This window comes from Eurosta solidaginis, chromosome 3 (assembly GCF_040869045.1).
Source record: "Eurosta solidaginis isolate ZX-2024a chromosome 3, ASM4086904v1, whole genome shotgun sequence".
In the NCBI taxonomy this organism is placed as follows: Eukaryota; Metazoa; Arthropoda; class Insecta; order Diptera; family Tephritidae; genus Eurosta; species Eurosta solidaginis.
In genome coordinates this window covers 198126600-198143161 of record NC_090321.1, presented here as the reverse complement: position 1 = coordinate 198143161, position 16562 = coordinate 198126600, and the positions used below count along the sequence as shown (strand labels likewise).

The following is a 16562-nucleotide window of genomic DNA, read 5'->3' as shown; positions in this document are numbered from 1 at the left end:
CATTGCGTCCGCAAGGAGATCTGAATGCTATAAATAATTGGGCCTGTCAAAATAATCTGCGACTCAATATTAGTAAATGCTGTAACATGACGTATACTAAGTCTACGAATGTGGTTTCATTCGCGTACTCGATTTCAAATGTAACTCTTGCGTCAATTAATGAGTTTCGCGATCTTGGCGTAACTTTTGACTCATCTTTTACTTTTTGTAATCATGTAAACTTTCTCATACCAAAGGCTTATACCAACTTAGCTTTCTTGCGACGATATGCCAAGGATTTCAAGGACCCATATACCAGGAAAATCTTATACAATGCCTTAGTGCGTTCCAAGTTAGAGTATGCATCAGTCATCTGGAATCCCATATACTCTTCACACTCTTTAAGAATTGAAAGAATTCAGCGCAAGTTCATACGATTTGCTCTTCAACCTCTGCACTTTATTAATCCCCTACCACCCTACAATGCAAGATGCATGCTTATCAATGTCTTGCCACTTGAAGTTAGACGTCTTGTTCAAAACGTAATGTTTATTTTTGACATAATATCCGGTGCCATTGACTGCTCAGAACTACTTGGGCAGTTGACTTTCAATGTCCCTAACAGAGCTCTCCGCTTTCACAGTACATTCCGCGTTGAAGTGCTGCGTTCGAATTACTTCAGTTTCGCACCTCTTCTAAGAGGTCTTGTAGAATTTAATCGCCTATCCAGAAGCCTTGACCTGGACTTTGCCATGTCAAGGTCTCTGTTAAAAAAAAAAAAAAAAAAAAAAAAGGCACGCTTTGAGTCCTATTACTTATCTCAGTAAATCTTACTTTAAAATTGTTAAACTAGTATTAAGTTAACCTGTAATCTAGTCAGTAAAGTTGTTACAATTTGACTTAGTAAAGATATGAAATATGGAATAATATCGTGACGAACACAATATACAAAAACAAATCGAGTTTCTACAATTTCTCTTATTACTTTGTGTTTGTGTGCATCGTAAAGTCGAATTCAACACAATAGAATTGTGCTGATTAACACTGTTGTTGCAGGTTAACGGGCCAATCATCAACCTCACTCTCTCTATAAAAATGCTAATATAGTTTTTTCAATGAAATTTCTTTTAATTCTTAAATCAAGTTTGTTGATAATTCATTGCATTTTTGATTTATTCGACATATGTAAGTGTGTAGTTGTGATCATAATGTAATGATAGAAGGTGGAGGAAGGTTTGACAGCTGTCATATCGACCTTAGCTCCAGGTTGTATTTTAGAAGTACACGAAAATGAGGGTATAAAAGAAGGGCACCCTTTAAAATACGAGTATTACTCAAATTCATACTTTTTCAATAATGATAGAATACAGAAAGGAGTGTATGTTACTTGAATTTAATGCAATTTTATGATAAAAATTATGAAATGAAGCGTGCTTTATTCTCTTTTGAAACGTTTGTAGCTTATCAATTTCCTTTGAACGCATCAATTTTACTGGTAATACTCTAGGACATGGGTCGATGTTAACACATGGCCAAGCTATTTCGTCAAAAAAATGTTTCAGATAAGTGCTCGGCGAAAAATGGTTATGGATCCTATCTCTCGATATTTTTGGGCGTATTTTAGAACTCTTCTCCTGCAGTATTAATTTTATTATTATCTTGTTATATTACATTTTGAGTGAACAAAATTAAACCACACACAACAGTAGGTTCAAAAATGTAACGGGTCTATAAAATTGATGAGATACTGAGGTTCTGAATTTGATGCATTAACCTGAGACGATTCGGATATAAGATGATATATTGTTTGTCATATACCCTCAAGTTCGAGGCCAAATGTAGGGAGGGAGTCCGAACCTAAAGAGAGCATCGGTCACCGATCCACACATCTAGCTTTTGCTGATAGTAAAGATATCAAGTGAGCTGCTGCAATGGCGATCGCCGTGGTTTGGTGGTAGCTTACTCCGCCTACCACACCAGAGATCCTGGGAGAAGTTTGGAAACAAGTTTTTTCAATTAGAAAAAAAGTTGTGCTAAACGGGGTCGCCCCTCGGCAGCGAATTAGCAAATACTCCGAGTGTATTTCTGCAATGGAAAGCTTCTCAGTGAAAACTCAACTGCCTTGCAGCTGTTGTTCGCAGTCGACATAAAAAAATTTAAGGTGTCGTCCTGCCTATTTGTAGGAAAAATTAAATAGGAGTACAACGCAAATTAGAGCAGAAGTGTTGTTATAACTAGCACTACGTCTACATTATATATCGAAAGTTGTAGCTGTTTTTATGATAAAGACATTCCCCAGTTTTGGGGAATACTATCCTTTGCAGGATGTAGTTCCGGTACATTTAGGTAACTAGTACCTATTAAGGTACTAGCACGTTCATCTCGGGAATGATTTGATATGAGCAAGTTGATCTTTATAGGTCACACCACCCCCTTCACAAATGTACTAGAGCTTCAGATCGTCATTCACCTGGAAAATACCACCATGGGCGGCTGACTTATAGGTCAATCGGATCACTATACAAAGGTATAATCTACTGGGCGTGGGGCCAGCCACTTGGCTTAGAGAGGGTGTGTAATATCCTATTAGAGAATCATATAAGCATATCTCACGCATATATTTGGACAGCCGTCGATAGATGTAAGAGGGCGGTACCCGAAGCAGAAAATTTTGCACCTATTACACTCACTGGGTTACTCGGTCACAGGAACATTGACGACAATGAAAAAGTGGATGGACTAGCAAAGGCCGATTTTCATTAGACATTTCTGAGGCAGATTTTGATTAGGTCATGATTAGTTCGTGATTTATTGAGGCAAGAGTACGGTGTTTAGCGCTTTCGCTACAGACAAAGGTGGGAATATTTATCGATTTGATTCAGCTGAACAGATACAGGTAGAAAACATTCGTTGATAACTTCCTCACAGCCAAAAAGGTTTATGAGCCGTATGGGGACGTCTATCTTTACGAAACAAGCACATAAATTTCCGCGAGAGCATATCGAAGTGTTGATCTCAATGTTGAGTTTCTTATTTTGAAGATCACGTTGGTTGAAGTGGGGAGGGCAACGAAGACGATGTTCATAGATTGAAGGAAGCTATCTCAGTGGACAAATATGGTTAGCCGATCACTTTAGAAAGCCAGATGCAAGATAATACATTTGTAGCCAATAAACGCAATTCGCATTCGTGGTCCTAGGTTCCAAGCGCGTCTTTGGACACCACTCCCGATATTTTTGGACGAGTTTCAGTAGTTGTAGCTAAACTAAAGAATTACCGCAAAACCTAAAAGGAAACCTCAAAAATTATATTTAAAACATTAATCATCGGTTTTATATTAATATTGCAATATCTTACCATCACTTAATGCAGAAAATATCCGAGTTTTAAGAATTGTCACACGTTTGAATCATATAAAAGTCAACACAAAACGGAACTTGAGAAAAAAAGTGATGCTGTTGTATATTTTTTCAGAAAAAACCATTTGTATAGTTTTACATACATTTTTTCCTCTGAATAAAAAGGGATTTTTGTAAAGCAACCACATTCTTATTTCTAAGGACGTCCAAGATGGCGGCGTTAGAGCGAGATACTGTTTACATCCGTCACCTTCTATAATTCCATCATGGGGTGGGTCTACGACCCTTTTAAACATTTTTATATCTAAGTTGCCGTGGTCCTTAACCGCTCCCGACCATTTTTACTAGAAATATTTTCTGTTATAAGGAAAATATGTGAACACAATTTAAATTTTTCCCAAATTATTAAATGAATTATAAAATTAAAAAATTGCTTCAAATAAATGTTTTCATACATTTATAAAAGCAATATGGGAAATCCCCGATTATTAAAATCATACAAACAGACAAAATTGGTTAATTCGTTGTAGTTCTATAAATAGAACAAAAACAGCAACAAAACCAAAGTTTCTTTGAAAACCGCCGTACCAAGCATAGCTTTGGCACATAGTTGCATACGAAGTATGCAATGTGTAAAAGATTAAACTATGCAAAAAGAAGGCAATTGGGAAAAACTTTACAACAACTAAGGCATGACGTAGCTGAATGTGTTTATAACCATTTCAACTATCGTAGGAGTGCGAGTTCGACTCCCACTCCCGGGAGAAAAGGCTTTGAAGAGATTTACAAGGTATAATCGAAACAGCTGTCGCCTTGTCCGTCCTGATGTCACGTTGTTTAAATTTTTCCCAAATTATTAAATGAATTATAAAATTAAAAAATTGCTTCAAATAAATGTTTTCATACATTTATAAAAGCAATATGGGCAATCCCCGATTATTAAAATCATACAATTTCATTACGATATGTTAATTTTTCTTCGAGTTATGGTCATAAAAGGGGCGGTGCCACGCCCATTTTTTTAAATTTGAAGTTTTTCCTATTTATTGTAATAAATCCACTTGGGAAATGAAATACCATTGATATAAAGCTCTTTTTCGCTAAGATAAAGCTTATTTTATTCGTCCACGACCCTTTTAAAAATCTTTTATATAAAAGTGGGTGTGGTACTTAACCGATTTCGTTAGTTTTTCCTCAAAGCATTCCCTATAGTAAAGGCAACCTCTCTGCCGAATTTTGTTACGATAGGTTTAACGATTTTTGATTTATAATTAATAATATTTGTAAAATTGATTTTCAAATTTTTATCAAGAGTCTCACTATCAGTCCACACGTCAAATTTCAACATTCTAGGTGTATTATTTACTTAATAATCAGGTTTTTTGTGTTTTCCAAAATGTTATATATATAAAAATTGGGCGTGGTTATCATCCCATTTCTCTAATTTTCAATACCAATCTATTTTGGGCTCAGATAAGCTCGTGTACCAAATTTGGTGAAGATAACTCAATATTTACTCAAGTTATCGTGTTAACGAACGGACGGACATGGTTCAATCAAATTTTTTTTCGATACTGATGTATGTATTGATGATGTATTTTATACCTGTACAACCAACCGTTATCCAATCAAAGTTAATATACTCTGTGTGCAAAGCACGCTGAGTATAAAAACGCTCAAGAAATTCTCAAGACAAAATTCGTTTGCCAAGTAGTATCCACCTATGAAGAAAAATCATACATTTTCTGCTCGATTTTTTCACAGAGCCCTGCACATGTGTGTAACCTATTAGTTACACTATCCAGATCGAAGTTCAGCTAGAGTGACGCGCGTCTCCCTTAGAACATTGCTTACCTCAACTGCGATTTTAGGGTATTTGTTATTGAGAAAGGGGCTCACCGGGCATTTATTGGCCTAGTAGTTTGCCGATTTTTGTGGATGTCTCTGAGGGTCTTTTTATGCTTTTTTTTCAAACGAATGACATCTTCATAGTGCTATCGGAGATGAATCCTTAAGTTGGGATGCCCAGGTTTCTAAAACTGTTCGTTCAGCATTTCATTTCTCTCCTTTATCGGGAGTATTCTCTCCTCACTGTGTAAATGATGTTCTGGTGACATAAGAAGACATTCCGTAGCCGTTCTGAGCGCGGTGTTTCGACAAGCCTGCAGTTTCCTTCAGGGTATTTCTTCCACACCGACGACGCGTAGTATACAAGCGGCTGGCCAATTGCTTTATAAGTAACTATATAATCCAATTTAATTTTCAGCTACCGTTTGGAGTCGGCATAAAGCTGCAGACATTGGTGCATTGTTTACTATATAGTTTGGCAGCTTAAGTAGAGGTTATGTTGCGAATAGAGTGGAAGGCAGTGGACTAGGCAGTCGAATGTCATATAATGAAGGAATGGTGGTCGGAGATTTTTCAAAGTTAAAAAAAAAATGATAAAAGCTTTAATATAAATAAAACTATTGTTTTAATAACAACAAAAACGCCATATATATTCTGTATACATAAATTTGTAAGGATTATCTCACTTTAAAATTTGAATTAAATAATCTAAAGTTTTTTTTTGAAACTGAGTCGAGAACTGTGCGTGTGAATGTGCGAATTTTCACCGATCAGCTGTTAGTTGCGCTACTTGGTAAAATTTACAATGCATTGGTGCTTTATCGGTAACCGTATCGGTAACCTTATAACAGCTGATTCGACCAAACTTATGAGAATCAATGCAATCGATTATTGGTGCCGCTAAGGTCGTAACCGTATCGTAGCCAACCAATTGGTTTTTGGTTTTCCGCCGTAACGACAAACAGCTGATTACGTTAGGGATACGACTACAGCGATACGACAAACGGCACCAATGACTACACCTTAAAACATGTAGGGTCCATTCCCGCCAGTTTGTGGGAAAAATTAAAAAGGAACACAACGCAAATAGGAAACGAAGCTCGACCTAAAACTTTTCTGAGGAAAATCAGGTCAAGTATTTACTTTAATTTTATGTGCAATACGTGCCATGAGACGATTATAGCCCAGGAAAAAAATTAACCGCTGAAATTAGACTGTTACTAGAATTTGTTTATATGATCCGAGTTGGGAAAGTAAATACCAAAGTACAAGTTTACAAGTATGATATGTATGAGAAGGAAACAATTCCATTCTCTTTCTAATACACTGCCGCTCAGTGTCAAACTATTGTGGAACTCAGTGGAACCTGCGTGGAACTTGCGTTTGACACTGAACGAAGTGGTAAAATTACCGGGTTTGCTGTCGTTGAAAGCAACGCAGGGAAACAAAAAAAGGAGCGGAAAATCAGATATGCGTTGCTGTAATGTAAATTTTTTTGAACGAATTTAGTATGAAAATGTAGATCACCTATATGGGTCCTACATAAAATTATACAAAAGTCTTGAATTGGGGTATCTGAGGACGCGTAGTTATTCCAGTATTAAGAATACAAACACGGGTACTAAATTTTTCTACCCGTTCAAAAGCTCTCCGCGAAAAACAGTTTGAAACAGAGGTCGACTGCAATAACCCGTCCAAAAATGTGGAAAGAGAAATGAAAAGACGCGTTTTGTCCTGGTATCAATAGTCCAAAGGCGAAAAACTATTGGAATTATTGGAAGCGAGGCAAAAACGCGTCTATTAATACCTCGCCGACGGTTTTGGTCGTGTTTTAGCAATCGTCCCCGGTAATAAAGTATCACAATTTGTTAATTAAAATTGTCCAAAACATATGGATTTTAAAGAGATTTGTAATTAAGTGCTCGTTTGGAAGTAAATAAGGATATTTGTTTGTAATTTTACAATAAAAATTTTACGCAGTTTTCGTTAGCAGCTACTACACTTTTCTTGGACCTAAGAAGTACAACAGCGCCAAATAGCATCCACAAAAAAAAAACGAACAAGAACAAGCATTTTATCAGGTGAGCGTCGTTGTGTATGTGCGTGCTGCTACATATCCTACTTGTAGACCTTTACAATGGTAAATACTTAAATATAGACATTAGTTTTCTATTCAGAAAAAATTGGAAACATTTTGAAAAATATTTGTGATCCCATTTGTGTCATATAAATATATTCATCAGATGGCATGGGTGTCGAGTGATTACACTGGTTTACAGCCAAAATGCACCAGAAACGCGATTATGAAATTCCTATGTAAAATCCCCCCCTGATTCCGAAAATCAAGGTTATTTTTAATTCTATGGTAACGTTTTTGAGATATTTACGAATAACCGTATATCTCAAGAACGACTTGAGCAATTCCAAAACGGGTTGAAGCTTTTAAAAGGTAATAAAATTTGCTATAAACTGTGCGTACAACACTTTTTGCTAGACCCTGCAGATTCAAAGATAACGAACAATCATTACGGATTTTTTCAAAAAGTATTGTATGTACAGTTTATAGCAAATTTTATTACCTTTTAAAAGCTTCAAACCGTTTTGGAATTGCCCAATTCGTTCTTGAGATATATATGATTAAGTGGACACAATTTTTTTTTTTTTTTGAAAAACGGTATTTTGTTTGAGATATTTACATACCATAGAATTAAAAATAACCTTGATTTTCGGAACCAGGGGGGGGGGATTTTACATAGGAATTTCATAATGACGTCTCTGGTGCAGAAAAAAAGTTGGAATTTGTGATCCAGTGTTATTTAAAATACATATGTGGGCAAATCCCAAAAACTTTTACTTTTTTGGATACTAGGGTTTTACACACGGGCAATAAACTTAAGGCCAGGAAAAAATACAAGGACATTAAGTTTGACCTTTTGACTATCCGATCTGATGATTTTAAAAATCAAGAAAGTTTATAGTAAGTTTTTGCAGAACTTCGAAACGTAAAAAACGTCGATTTTTACACTTTTTCAAGCGATACCCTTGATTTTTTTTTGAATTTTTTCGATAAAAATTTGAGGCATCGCTGAAACGCTATGGAATTTAAACCGAATGTTGTTTTTGAGACGGAGATTCTAAAAGTATGAGCAAAATTAATGTGCCCCTCCAATACTCAAAACTATCATCAATCAAAGTAGCGATACTTTTTTTTGTCATTTTCAATATTGACAGTTTTTTGCTTATGGCTTTTTGAGGCAACTGAGTATTGAAATTTGGATTATGCACGATAATAGCCTATCAAGGACTAAAAATACCTGGGGCTTCAAATTCAATGTGCCCCTTTCAGTTTTGAAGGTAGAGGCAGAAAAGTGGAAGCACTTGGTTGCGTAAATTTTTTTCAGGAGCATGTTTTTTGTGGGCACAGGTACAATTTTACTTTTATCACTTCATACCCGTTTGTTAATTTTTTCTCTACACCACAGTGGTATACCATCAATTGCCTCATCTTGGAATATTCACGCAAGGAAAGTTATTAATGTTTGTACATGGGGCAAATATACGAAATTTCCGACAAAAATTGGCAATCGTCAAAAAGTGTAGAAAAAAAAAATTTTTTTTAAGCCAGGTTTTATTTAAAAGTAAATGAAAAGAAACACAAATTTGGTACAAAAATTAAAAACAAAAATATTTATACACTTTTTGACAATTGCCAATTTTTGGCGAAAATTTTGTATATTAACCCCATGTACAAACAATAGCCGTGTTTTTTAACACGCGCGTATACGTTTCGTTTGCGCGTGTTAAAAAACGCCTATCTTCGTTTAGATAATGCTTAGGAGACCCATCTAGCGGCTGTGGTTAAACAACTAGCTACAGCAACAGGGTGTACCGAAAAGCGGAGACGCAACGCTCTGATGGCCATAGGGTATAACATATAGCTGAATCAGTTGCGATGAATTGTGGACACACATAGAATACATAGAATTAGTGTAGAGGGTGAAACAAAGACACATATTTCAGTTACATCTGAGTATAATGCGTATTGAAATTTAGTAGGACAAAATTTATGCGCAGCAATTTCAGAGGTGTGTTTATAGTTTGTCCCTTAGCAGTCAATATAAAGTTTAAGCGTAAACGGATATACGCGTGTTAAAAAACACGGCTATTAATAACTTTCCTTGCGTGAATATTCCAATATGAAGCAATTGATTGTATACTACTGTGGTGTAGAGAAAAAATTAACAAACGGGTATGAAATATTTGACGGTTACCCGGTTTCACATTTTTGCCGATATCTCTAAAACCGGGTTTCGGGTATCAACAAAATTTTACCTAAATATACCCCACATAGATATGTACATACTGATAAAATTTCAACACAATCGGTTAAGAAGTGTTTAAATAAGGAAACAAATTTAAGGTTTTCCGGGTTTATATTTTTATCAATATCTCCAAAACTGGATCTCGGGTATTAAAACTTTTTTACCTAAACATACTTCCTTCACATATCTATATGTTTTTAAAGTTTCAAAAGAATCGGTAAAAAGGTGTTGCAAACTTTGCAGTAAAAAATATTTAGCGGTTATTCGGCTTTATATTTTTACCGATATCTACAAAACCGGGTCTCGTGTATCAAAAAAATTTTACATAGCTAACAGTTGCATATATCTCCATATTTTGTTAAAATTTCGATTTAATCGGTACAGAAGTGTTGAAATAAATTTATATTTAACATTGCGACCTCAATTTATATATATTTTGCTCGATCTTTTTACTATATCTTTTTGAGGCATTATGAAAGACGAGTAACGGCAATGTTCCTAACAAATAGATATTTGCGTGATACGATGTTTAAAAAACAAAATTTTTTTTCTCCAAAAAAGCCACAGTTTGGCGGATTTCCCCATATATGATAAATACGCAAAAACGTAGGACAACGCCTAAGGCCATAGCGCTCTGTGGCTCAACAAACACACTATGCGATTTTGATGTTCTTAGTATTCCAATATGAGCATACTCGTGCTTCAACTTTCCCTGCAAAAATCGCGAGTATTCCATGCATGCATGTATGGAGTACTCGCTATGTACCAAGCGAGTGCCCCAAAATTAACCACAATTCATACAAAAAATATGGTACAATTAACATTGCGATGTCCTAGGACTAGACCATATACTCCATCTCCGCATTACACCAGAGTAATCCATGGAGTACCCACAGTCCAATAAACATCGTTTAGTGATTACAATCGTTAAAAACGATCAATCATCGGCTTACAATATGTTCGTGTAGAAACATGAGTTGGTCCACCCTGCAAAAATCGTTGGACCATTTGGTCCACTGGAGTACTTACCATTATACTCCACTGTAATGCAGCAATGGACCAACTCATGTTTCTACACGAACATTTTATGGAGAACGGCAGATCGAGAGACACTAGCGCCATCTGACATGAAAAAGTTGCCATCTTCCAACTTTTATTGCAAGTAAAGCATAAGAAAAAGAATTTGATATTTGATTGTGTTAAGGATGCTTTCACAGTTTGCAAGTGAAATTATTATTCCCACTTGTTGGTAGTTTTCTAACATTTTTCACAGTTAAAAACTGCAATTTAACAAATGAATAGAACACAAAATATGTTAGCAAGCATTTTGCTTGTATAGTGAGAATGTTTATAACAGTGCTTCGCGAAATTTTGTACGTGAATGGGCAGGAAGAAATAAACTTCAATTACCAAATCTGAAGTTCCTTTATATTTACAAACGTAATATCTTGGTTGATTGTGGCGATGTTACTGGAATGCATAAGATTGAGTTGAACAATAGTGTGGGAGTGTAATTTTTTGTGAAAGAGGAAATGAAGAACATTTCTGGAAAAATTGGATTAGTTTCATGTTACAATCTTATAAGTTTATTAAATAAGTTACAGAAGATGCAGAAGAAATCAAATTCGGACAGTTAAACATATTAAGAGTACTTTGTATCTCAAATAGACTCGCTCCAGCTTCGCCCTGAGCACGTTAGGAAGGAAGGACAATTTGTTCTAGTTTCTAATATCTACATATCAAAGCTGCCTTCCCCACTATTTAGTACGTCGCCGATTACACGATAGTTTCCTAAATAAATAGCTATTACCTAGTCTTTCTGGTTTCTTCACCTCGTTCGACCTGGTACTATCACCGACCAAATCCATGCCCACTCAGGTCCGTAAGCGTTATAAGGAGGTCCAAAGCCTAAGCCACACAGAAAACCGTTATCAATATACATTATCTAATCCCCTCAGAAGAAGAAAGCAGACTACCAAGGCAAACAAGAGTCCCGCTGACCCAACTTCGATATGAATAGTGTTACAGGTTCAAATCTTCCTTGTCCAGAATATACCCCCCGACATAAGTAATTTGTGTCCTGCATGCGATGTGTCGCGAGAATCTATAACAACAAACATTAACAACGAGACTTGTAATTGGTAAAAGTTTAAACTTAATATTCATACTTCTTAAAACTAGTTCTTAACATCTCAGATCCTTTCTGAGGTTACAAAAAATACATATAACGACCTTGTTCTTATCTAAATATACCATTATATATTAACCCATGTACTGTGAAGGAAATTTCCATACCGGAATACCATCATTTTGTTTTTAATGATGAAAATCTGAGAACGCTCCAAAGAAAACAACACTATTTGAGAGACTTCAAAAATCCCCAAAAAAATTTTTAATATAATCGTCTTGTGCTGCCAGTATCTAGCCTTTTTGGAAAAACCGTTTGGAGCCAGTTTCCTCCGGCGACTGAAACGGTTTCGGTTTCATTCTATTACTTATTTAAATAACGGTTCTGGTTACGAAAAATGAAACCGTTTTAAACGGTTACGGTTACGGCTTCGATTTCGGTTTCATTCTTTGAATACTTGCTATTAGCTTGACAATTTGTTTTGAATTTTAAACTAAAATTTTAGTGGTCGATACGGGAAAAAAATCAATTAACAGGTACCTAATTATGTATATACATGAGTTGAGTGCCGCCAACTCTCATAGAACTGATCCAGTGACGCTATTCACTATCTTTTTTAACAACAGTTGACAGCGGTTAAGTTACCGCTTAGCAGTAATTTTAACAATTCTGCTAGTTATTCACTAACTTCTATCAACCCCGAAACTCGAAAAAAATAATTGCCAATTTATCGTGGCCCTTGTAATGTTGGTAAAACTTATTTACTTAAACAATCAAATTATTATTATTTTGAAGTTTAATTTATGATTCTGAAAATAATATATAAAAAAGGGCAGTAAATGTTGAAATATCAAAAATACTCAACTTTGCTTAATCTGCACGAAATTTTATGGCGCGAACACATGATTAATTGCTTTTTCCGAACTCCTCTTTGACCGTTTCGTAAATTTTAACATTTCGTTGCCAGATATACTACTTTCTCTCAAATCGAACAAATAGTTAAAAAGTTTTAGTGAATCACTCAATCGACAACGCAACCAATAATTGACTACGACAAAAATCTCGTACATCGCGATACAAATCGTTCCAGTGAGATATGTATGCTTGACTATACCTACAACAACGTTTGCCACACCATGTTTTCATTTGGGACCAAATTCAAAGAAAAAGAAGACCAAATTCACCGAAAAAAAGGACCAACTTCCAAAGAAATTTACCAATTTTTTGTAGTTTTAATTGGATTACAAACAATTCGGCAATTCACGAATGTATCGAATTCTTTGTAAAATCTTTGATTACAGGTTGTGGTAAAGTACAAAGTCAAACACACTTTCATTCTAACAAAAAGCCTTATATAAATAAATGTTTTAACGAAAACCCTTAGAGCAACCCCGTGCCGCAAGCCAACCTAGTTCTGTTTTATTTACATTAACATCTTATTTTTAAACTAAATTTCTCCAGGACTCGGTTGTATAAATTTTATTATAAAATCAGACAAAAAGTTAAAAAAAAAAAATTTTTTTCCAATAGCTGGGTGCTCCACTTTTTATACTCAGTTGAGCAGAGCTCACAGAGTATATTAACTTTGATTGGATAACGGTTCGTTGTACAGGTATAAAGGAATCGAGATAGATATAGACTTCCATATATCAAAATCATCAGTATCGAAAAAAAATTTGATTGAGCCATGTCCGTCTGTCCGTTAACACGATAACTTGAGTAAATTTTGAGGTATCTTCATGAAATTTGGTACGTAGATTCCTGAGTACTCATCTCAGATCGCTATTTAAAATGAACGAAATCGGACTATAACCACGCCCATTTTTTCGATATCGAAAATTTCGAAAAACCGAAAAAATGCGATAATTCATTTCCAAAGGCGGCTAAAGCGATGAAACTTGGTAGATGGGTTGACGTTATGACGCAGAATAGAAAATTTGTAAAATTTTGGATAATGGGCGTGGCACCGCCCACTTTTACAAGAAGGTAATTTAAAAGTTTTGCAAGCTGTAATTTGGCAGTCGTGGAAGATATCATGATGAAATTTGGCAGGAACGTTACTACTATTACTATATGTATGCTAAATAAAAATTAGCAAAATTGGATGAAGAACACGCCTACTTTTTAAAAAAAAAATTTTTTTAATTCAAATTTTAACAAAAGATTTAATATCTTTACTGTATATAAGTAAATTAAGTCAAAATTCAACTCCAGTAATGATATGATGCAACAAAATACAAAAATAAAAGAAAATTTCAAAATGGGCGTGGCTCCGCCAATGACGGTAACTGTTTTCTGTGAAAATGGGCGAAATCGGTGGAAGCCACGCCCAGTTTTTATACACAGTCCACCGTCTGGCCTCCGCTCGGCCGTTAACACAATAACTTGAGCAAAAACCGATATATCTTTACTAAACTTAGTCCACGTACTTATCTGAACTCACTTTATCTTGGTATAAAAAATGGCCGAAATCCGATCATAACCACGCCCACTTTATCGATATCGAAAATTACGAAAAATGAAAAAATGCCATAATTTTATAACAAATACGAAAAAAGGGATGAAACATGGTAATTGGATTGGTTTATTGACGCAAAATATAACTTTGGAAAACATTTTGTAAAATGGGTGTGACACCTACCATATTAAGTAGAAGAAAATGAAAAAGTTCTACAAGGCGAAATCAACAGCGTTTGGAATCTTGGCAGGAATACTGTTAGTGGTATTGCATATAAAAATAAATTAGCAGTACCCAAAAGATGATTTTCTGGATCACCTGGTCCACATTTTGGTCGATATCGCGAAAACGCCTTCACATATAAATCTAAGGGCCACTCGCTTTTAAAACCCTCATTAATACCTTTAATTTGATATCCATATCGTACAAACACATTCTAGAGTCACCCCTGGCCCACCCTAATGGCGATATCTCGAAAAGGCATCCACCTATAGACCTAATACCCACTCCCTCTTAAAATGCTCAGTAACACCTTTCGTTATTTACCCATATCGTATAAACATTCTAGAGTCACCCCTGGCCCCCCCTAATGGCGATATCTCAAAAAGGCGTCCACCTATAGACCTAATGCCCACTCCCTCTTAAAATGCTCAGTAACACCTTTCGTTTGATACCCATATCGTACAAACATTCTAGAGTCACCCATGGCCCACCCTAATGGCGATATCTTGAAAAGGCGTCCACCTATAGACCTAATGCCCACTCCCTCTTAAAATGCTCAGTAACACCTTTCGTTTGATACCCATATCGTACAAACATTCTAGAGTCACCCTTGGTCCACCTTTATGGCGATATCTCGAAAAGGCGTCCACCTTTAAAATACTCATTACCACCTTTCATTTGATACCCATATCGTACAAACACATTCTAGAGTCACCCTGGCCCACCCTAATGGCGATATCTCGAAAAGGCGTCCACCTATAGACCTAATGCCCACTCCCTCTTAAAATACTCAGTAACACCTTTCGTTTGATACCCATATCGTACAAACATTCTAGAGTCACCCTTGGTCCACCTTTATGGCGATATCTCGAAAAGGCGTCCACCTATAGAACTAAGGATTACTCCCTTTTAAAAACTCATTACCACCTTTCATTTGATACCCATATCGTACAAACACATTCTAGAGTCACCCCTGCCCACCCTAATGGCGATATCTCGAAAAGGCGTCCACCTATAGACCTAATGCCCACTCCCTCTTAAAATGCTCAGTAACACCTTTCGTTTGATACCCAAATCGTACAAACATTCTAGAGTCACCCCTGGCCCACCCTAATGGTGATATCTCGAAAAGGCGTCTACCTATAGACCTAATGCCCACTCCCTCTTAAAATGCTCAGTAACACCTTTCGTTTGATACCCATATCGTACAAACACATTCTAGAGTCACCCCTGGCCCACCCTAATGGCGATATCTCGAAAAGGCGTCCACCTATAGACCTAATGCCCACCCCCTCTTAAAATGCTCGGTAACACCTTTCGTTTGATACCCATATCGTACAAACATTCTAGAGTCATCCTTGGTCCACCTATATGGCGATATCTCGAAAAGGCTTCCACCTATAGAACTAAAGATTACTCCCTTTTAAAATACTCATTACCACCTTTCATTTGATACCCATATCGTAGAAACACATTCTAGAGTCACCCCTGGCCCACCCTAATGGCGATATTTCGAAAAGGCGTCCACCTATAGACCTAATGCCCACTCCCTTTTAAAATGCTCAGTAACACCTTTCGTTTGATACCCATATCGTACAAACATTCTAGAGTTACCCCTGGCCCACCCTAATGGCGACATCTCGAAAAGGCGTCCACCTATGGACCTAATGCCGACTCCCTCTTAAAATGCTCAGTAACACCTTTCATTTGATTCCCATATCGTACAAAAACATTATAGAGTCACCCCTGGTCCACCTTTATGGCGATTTCTCGAAAAGGCGTTCACCTATAGAACTAAAGCCAATTCCCTTTTAAAATACTCATTACCACCTTTCATTTGATACCCATATCGTACAAACACATTCTAGAGTCACCCCTGGCCCACCTTAATGGCGATATCTCGAAAAGGCGTCCACCGATAGACCTAAGGCCCGCTCCCTCTTAAAATGCTCAGTAACACCTTTCATTTGATACCCATATCGTACAAACAAATTCTAGAGTCAGCCCTGGTCCACCTTTATGGCGATATCCCTAAATGGCGTCCATCCATAGAACTATGGCCTTCTCTCTCTTAAAATACTCTTTAATACCTTCCATTTGATACACATGTCATACAACCACATTCCAGGGTTACCCTAGGTTAATTTTCCTACATGGTGATTTTCCTTATTTTGTCTCCATAGCTCTCAACTGAGTATGTAATGTTCGGTTACACCCGAACTTAGCCTTCCTTACTTTTTTTTATT

The 16562-nt window shown here is 36.3% G+C and overlaps 1 protein-coding gene across 1 annotated transcript in view; it reads right to left on the bottom strand.

Moving 5' to 3' along the window:
- Positions 1 to 12555, bottom strand: part of LOC137244871 (putative sodium-coupled neutral amino acid transporter 10) — a 121213-nt gene extending 108658 nt beyond the window's left edge. Inside the window, exon 1 of the mRNA XM_067774543.1 lies at positions 12502 to 12555. Coding sequence (XP_067630644.1) covers positions 12502 to 12540 — 39 coding nt within the window. The 5' untranslated portion in view covers positions 12541 to 12555. The remainder of the gene's footprint in view (positions 1 to 12501) is intronic.
- Positions 12556 to 16562: the final 4007 nt, after the last annotated feature.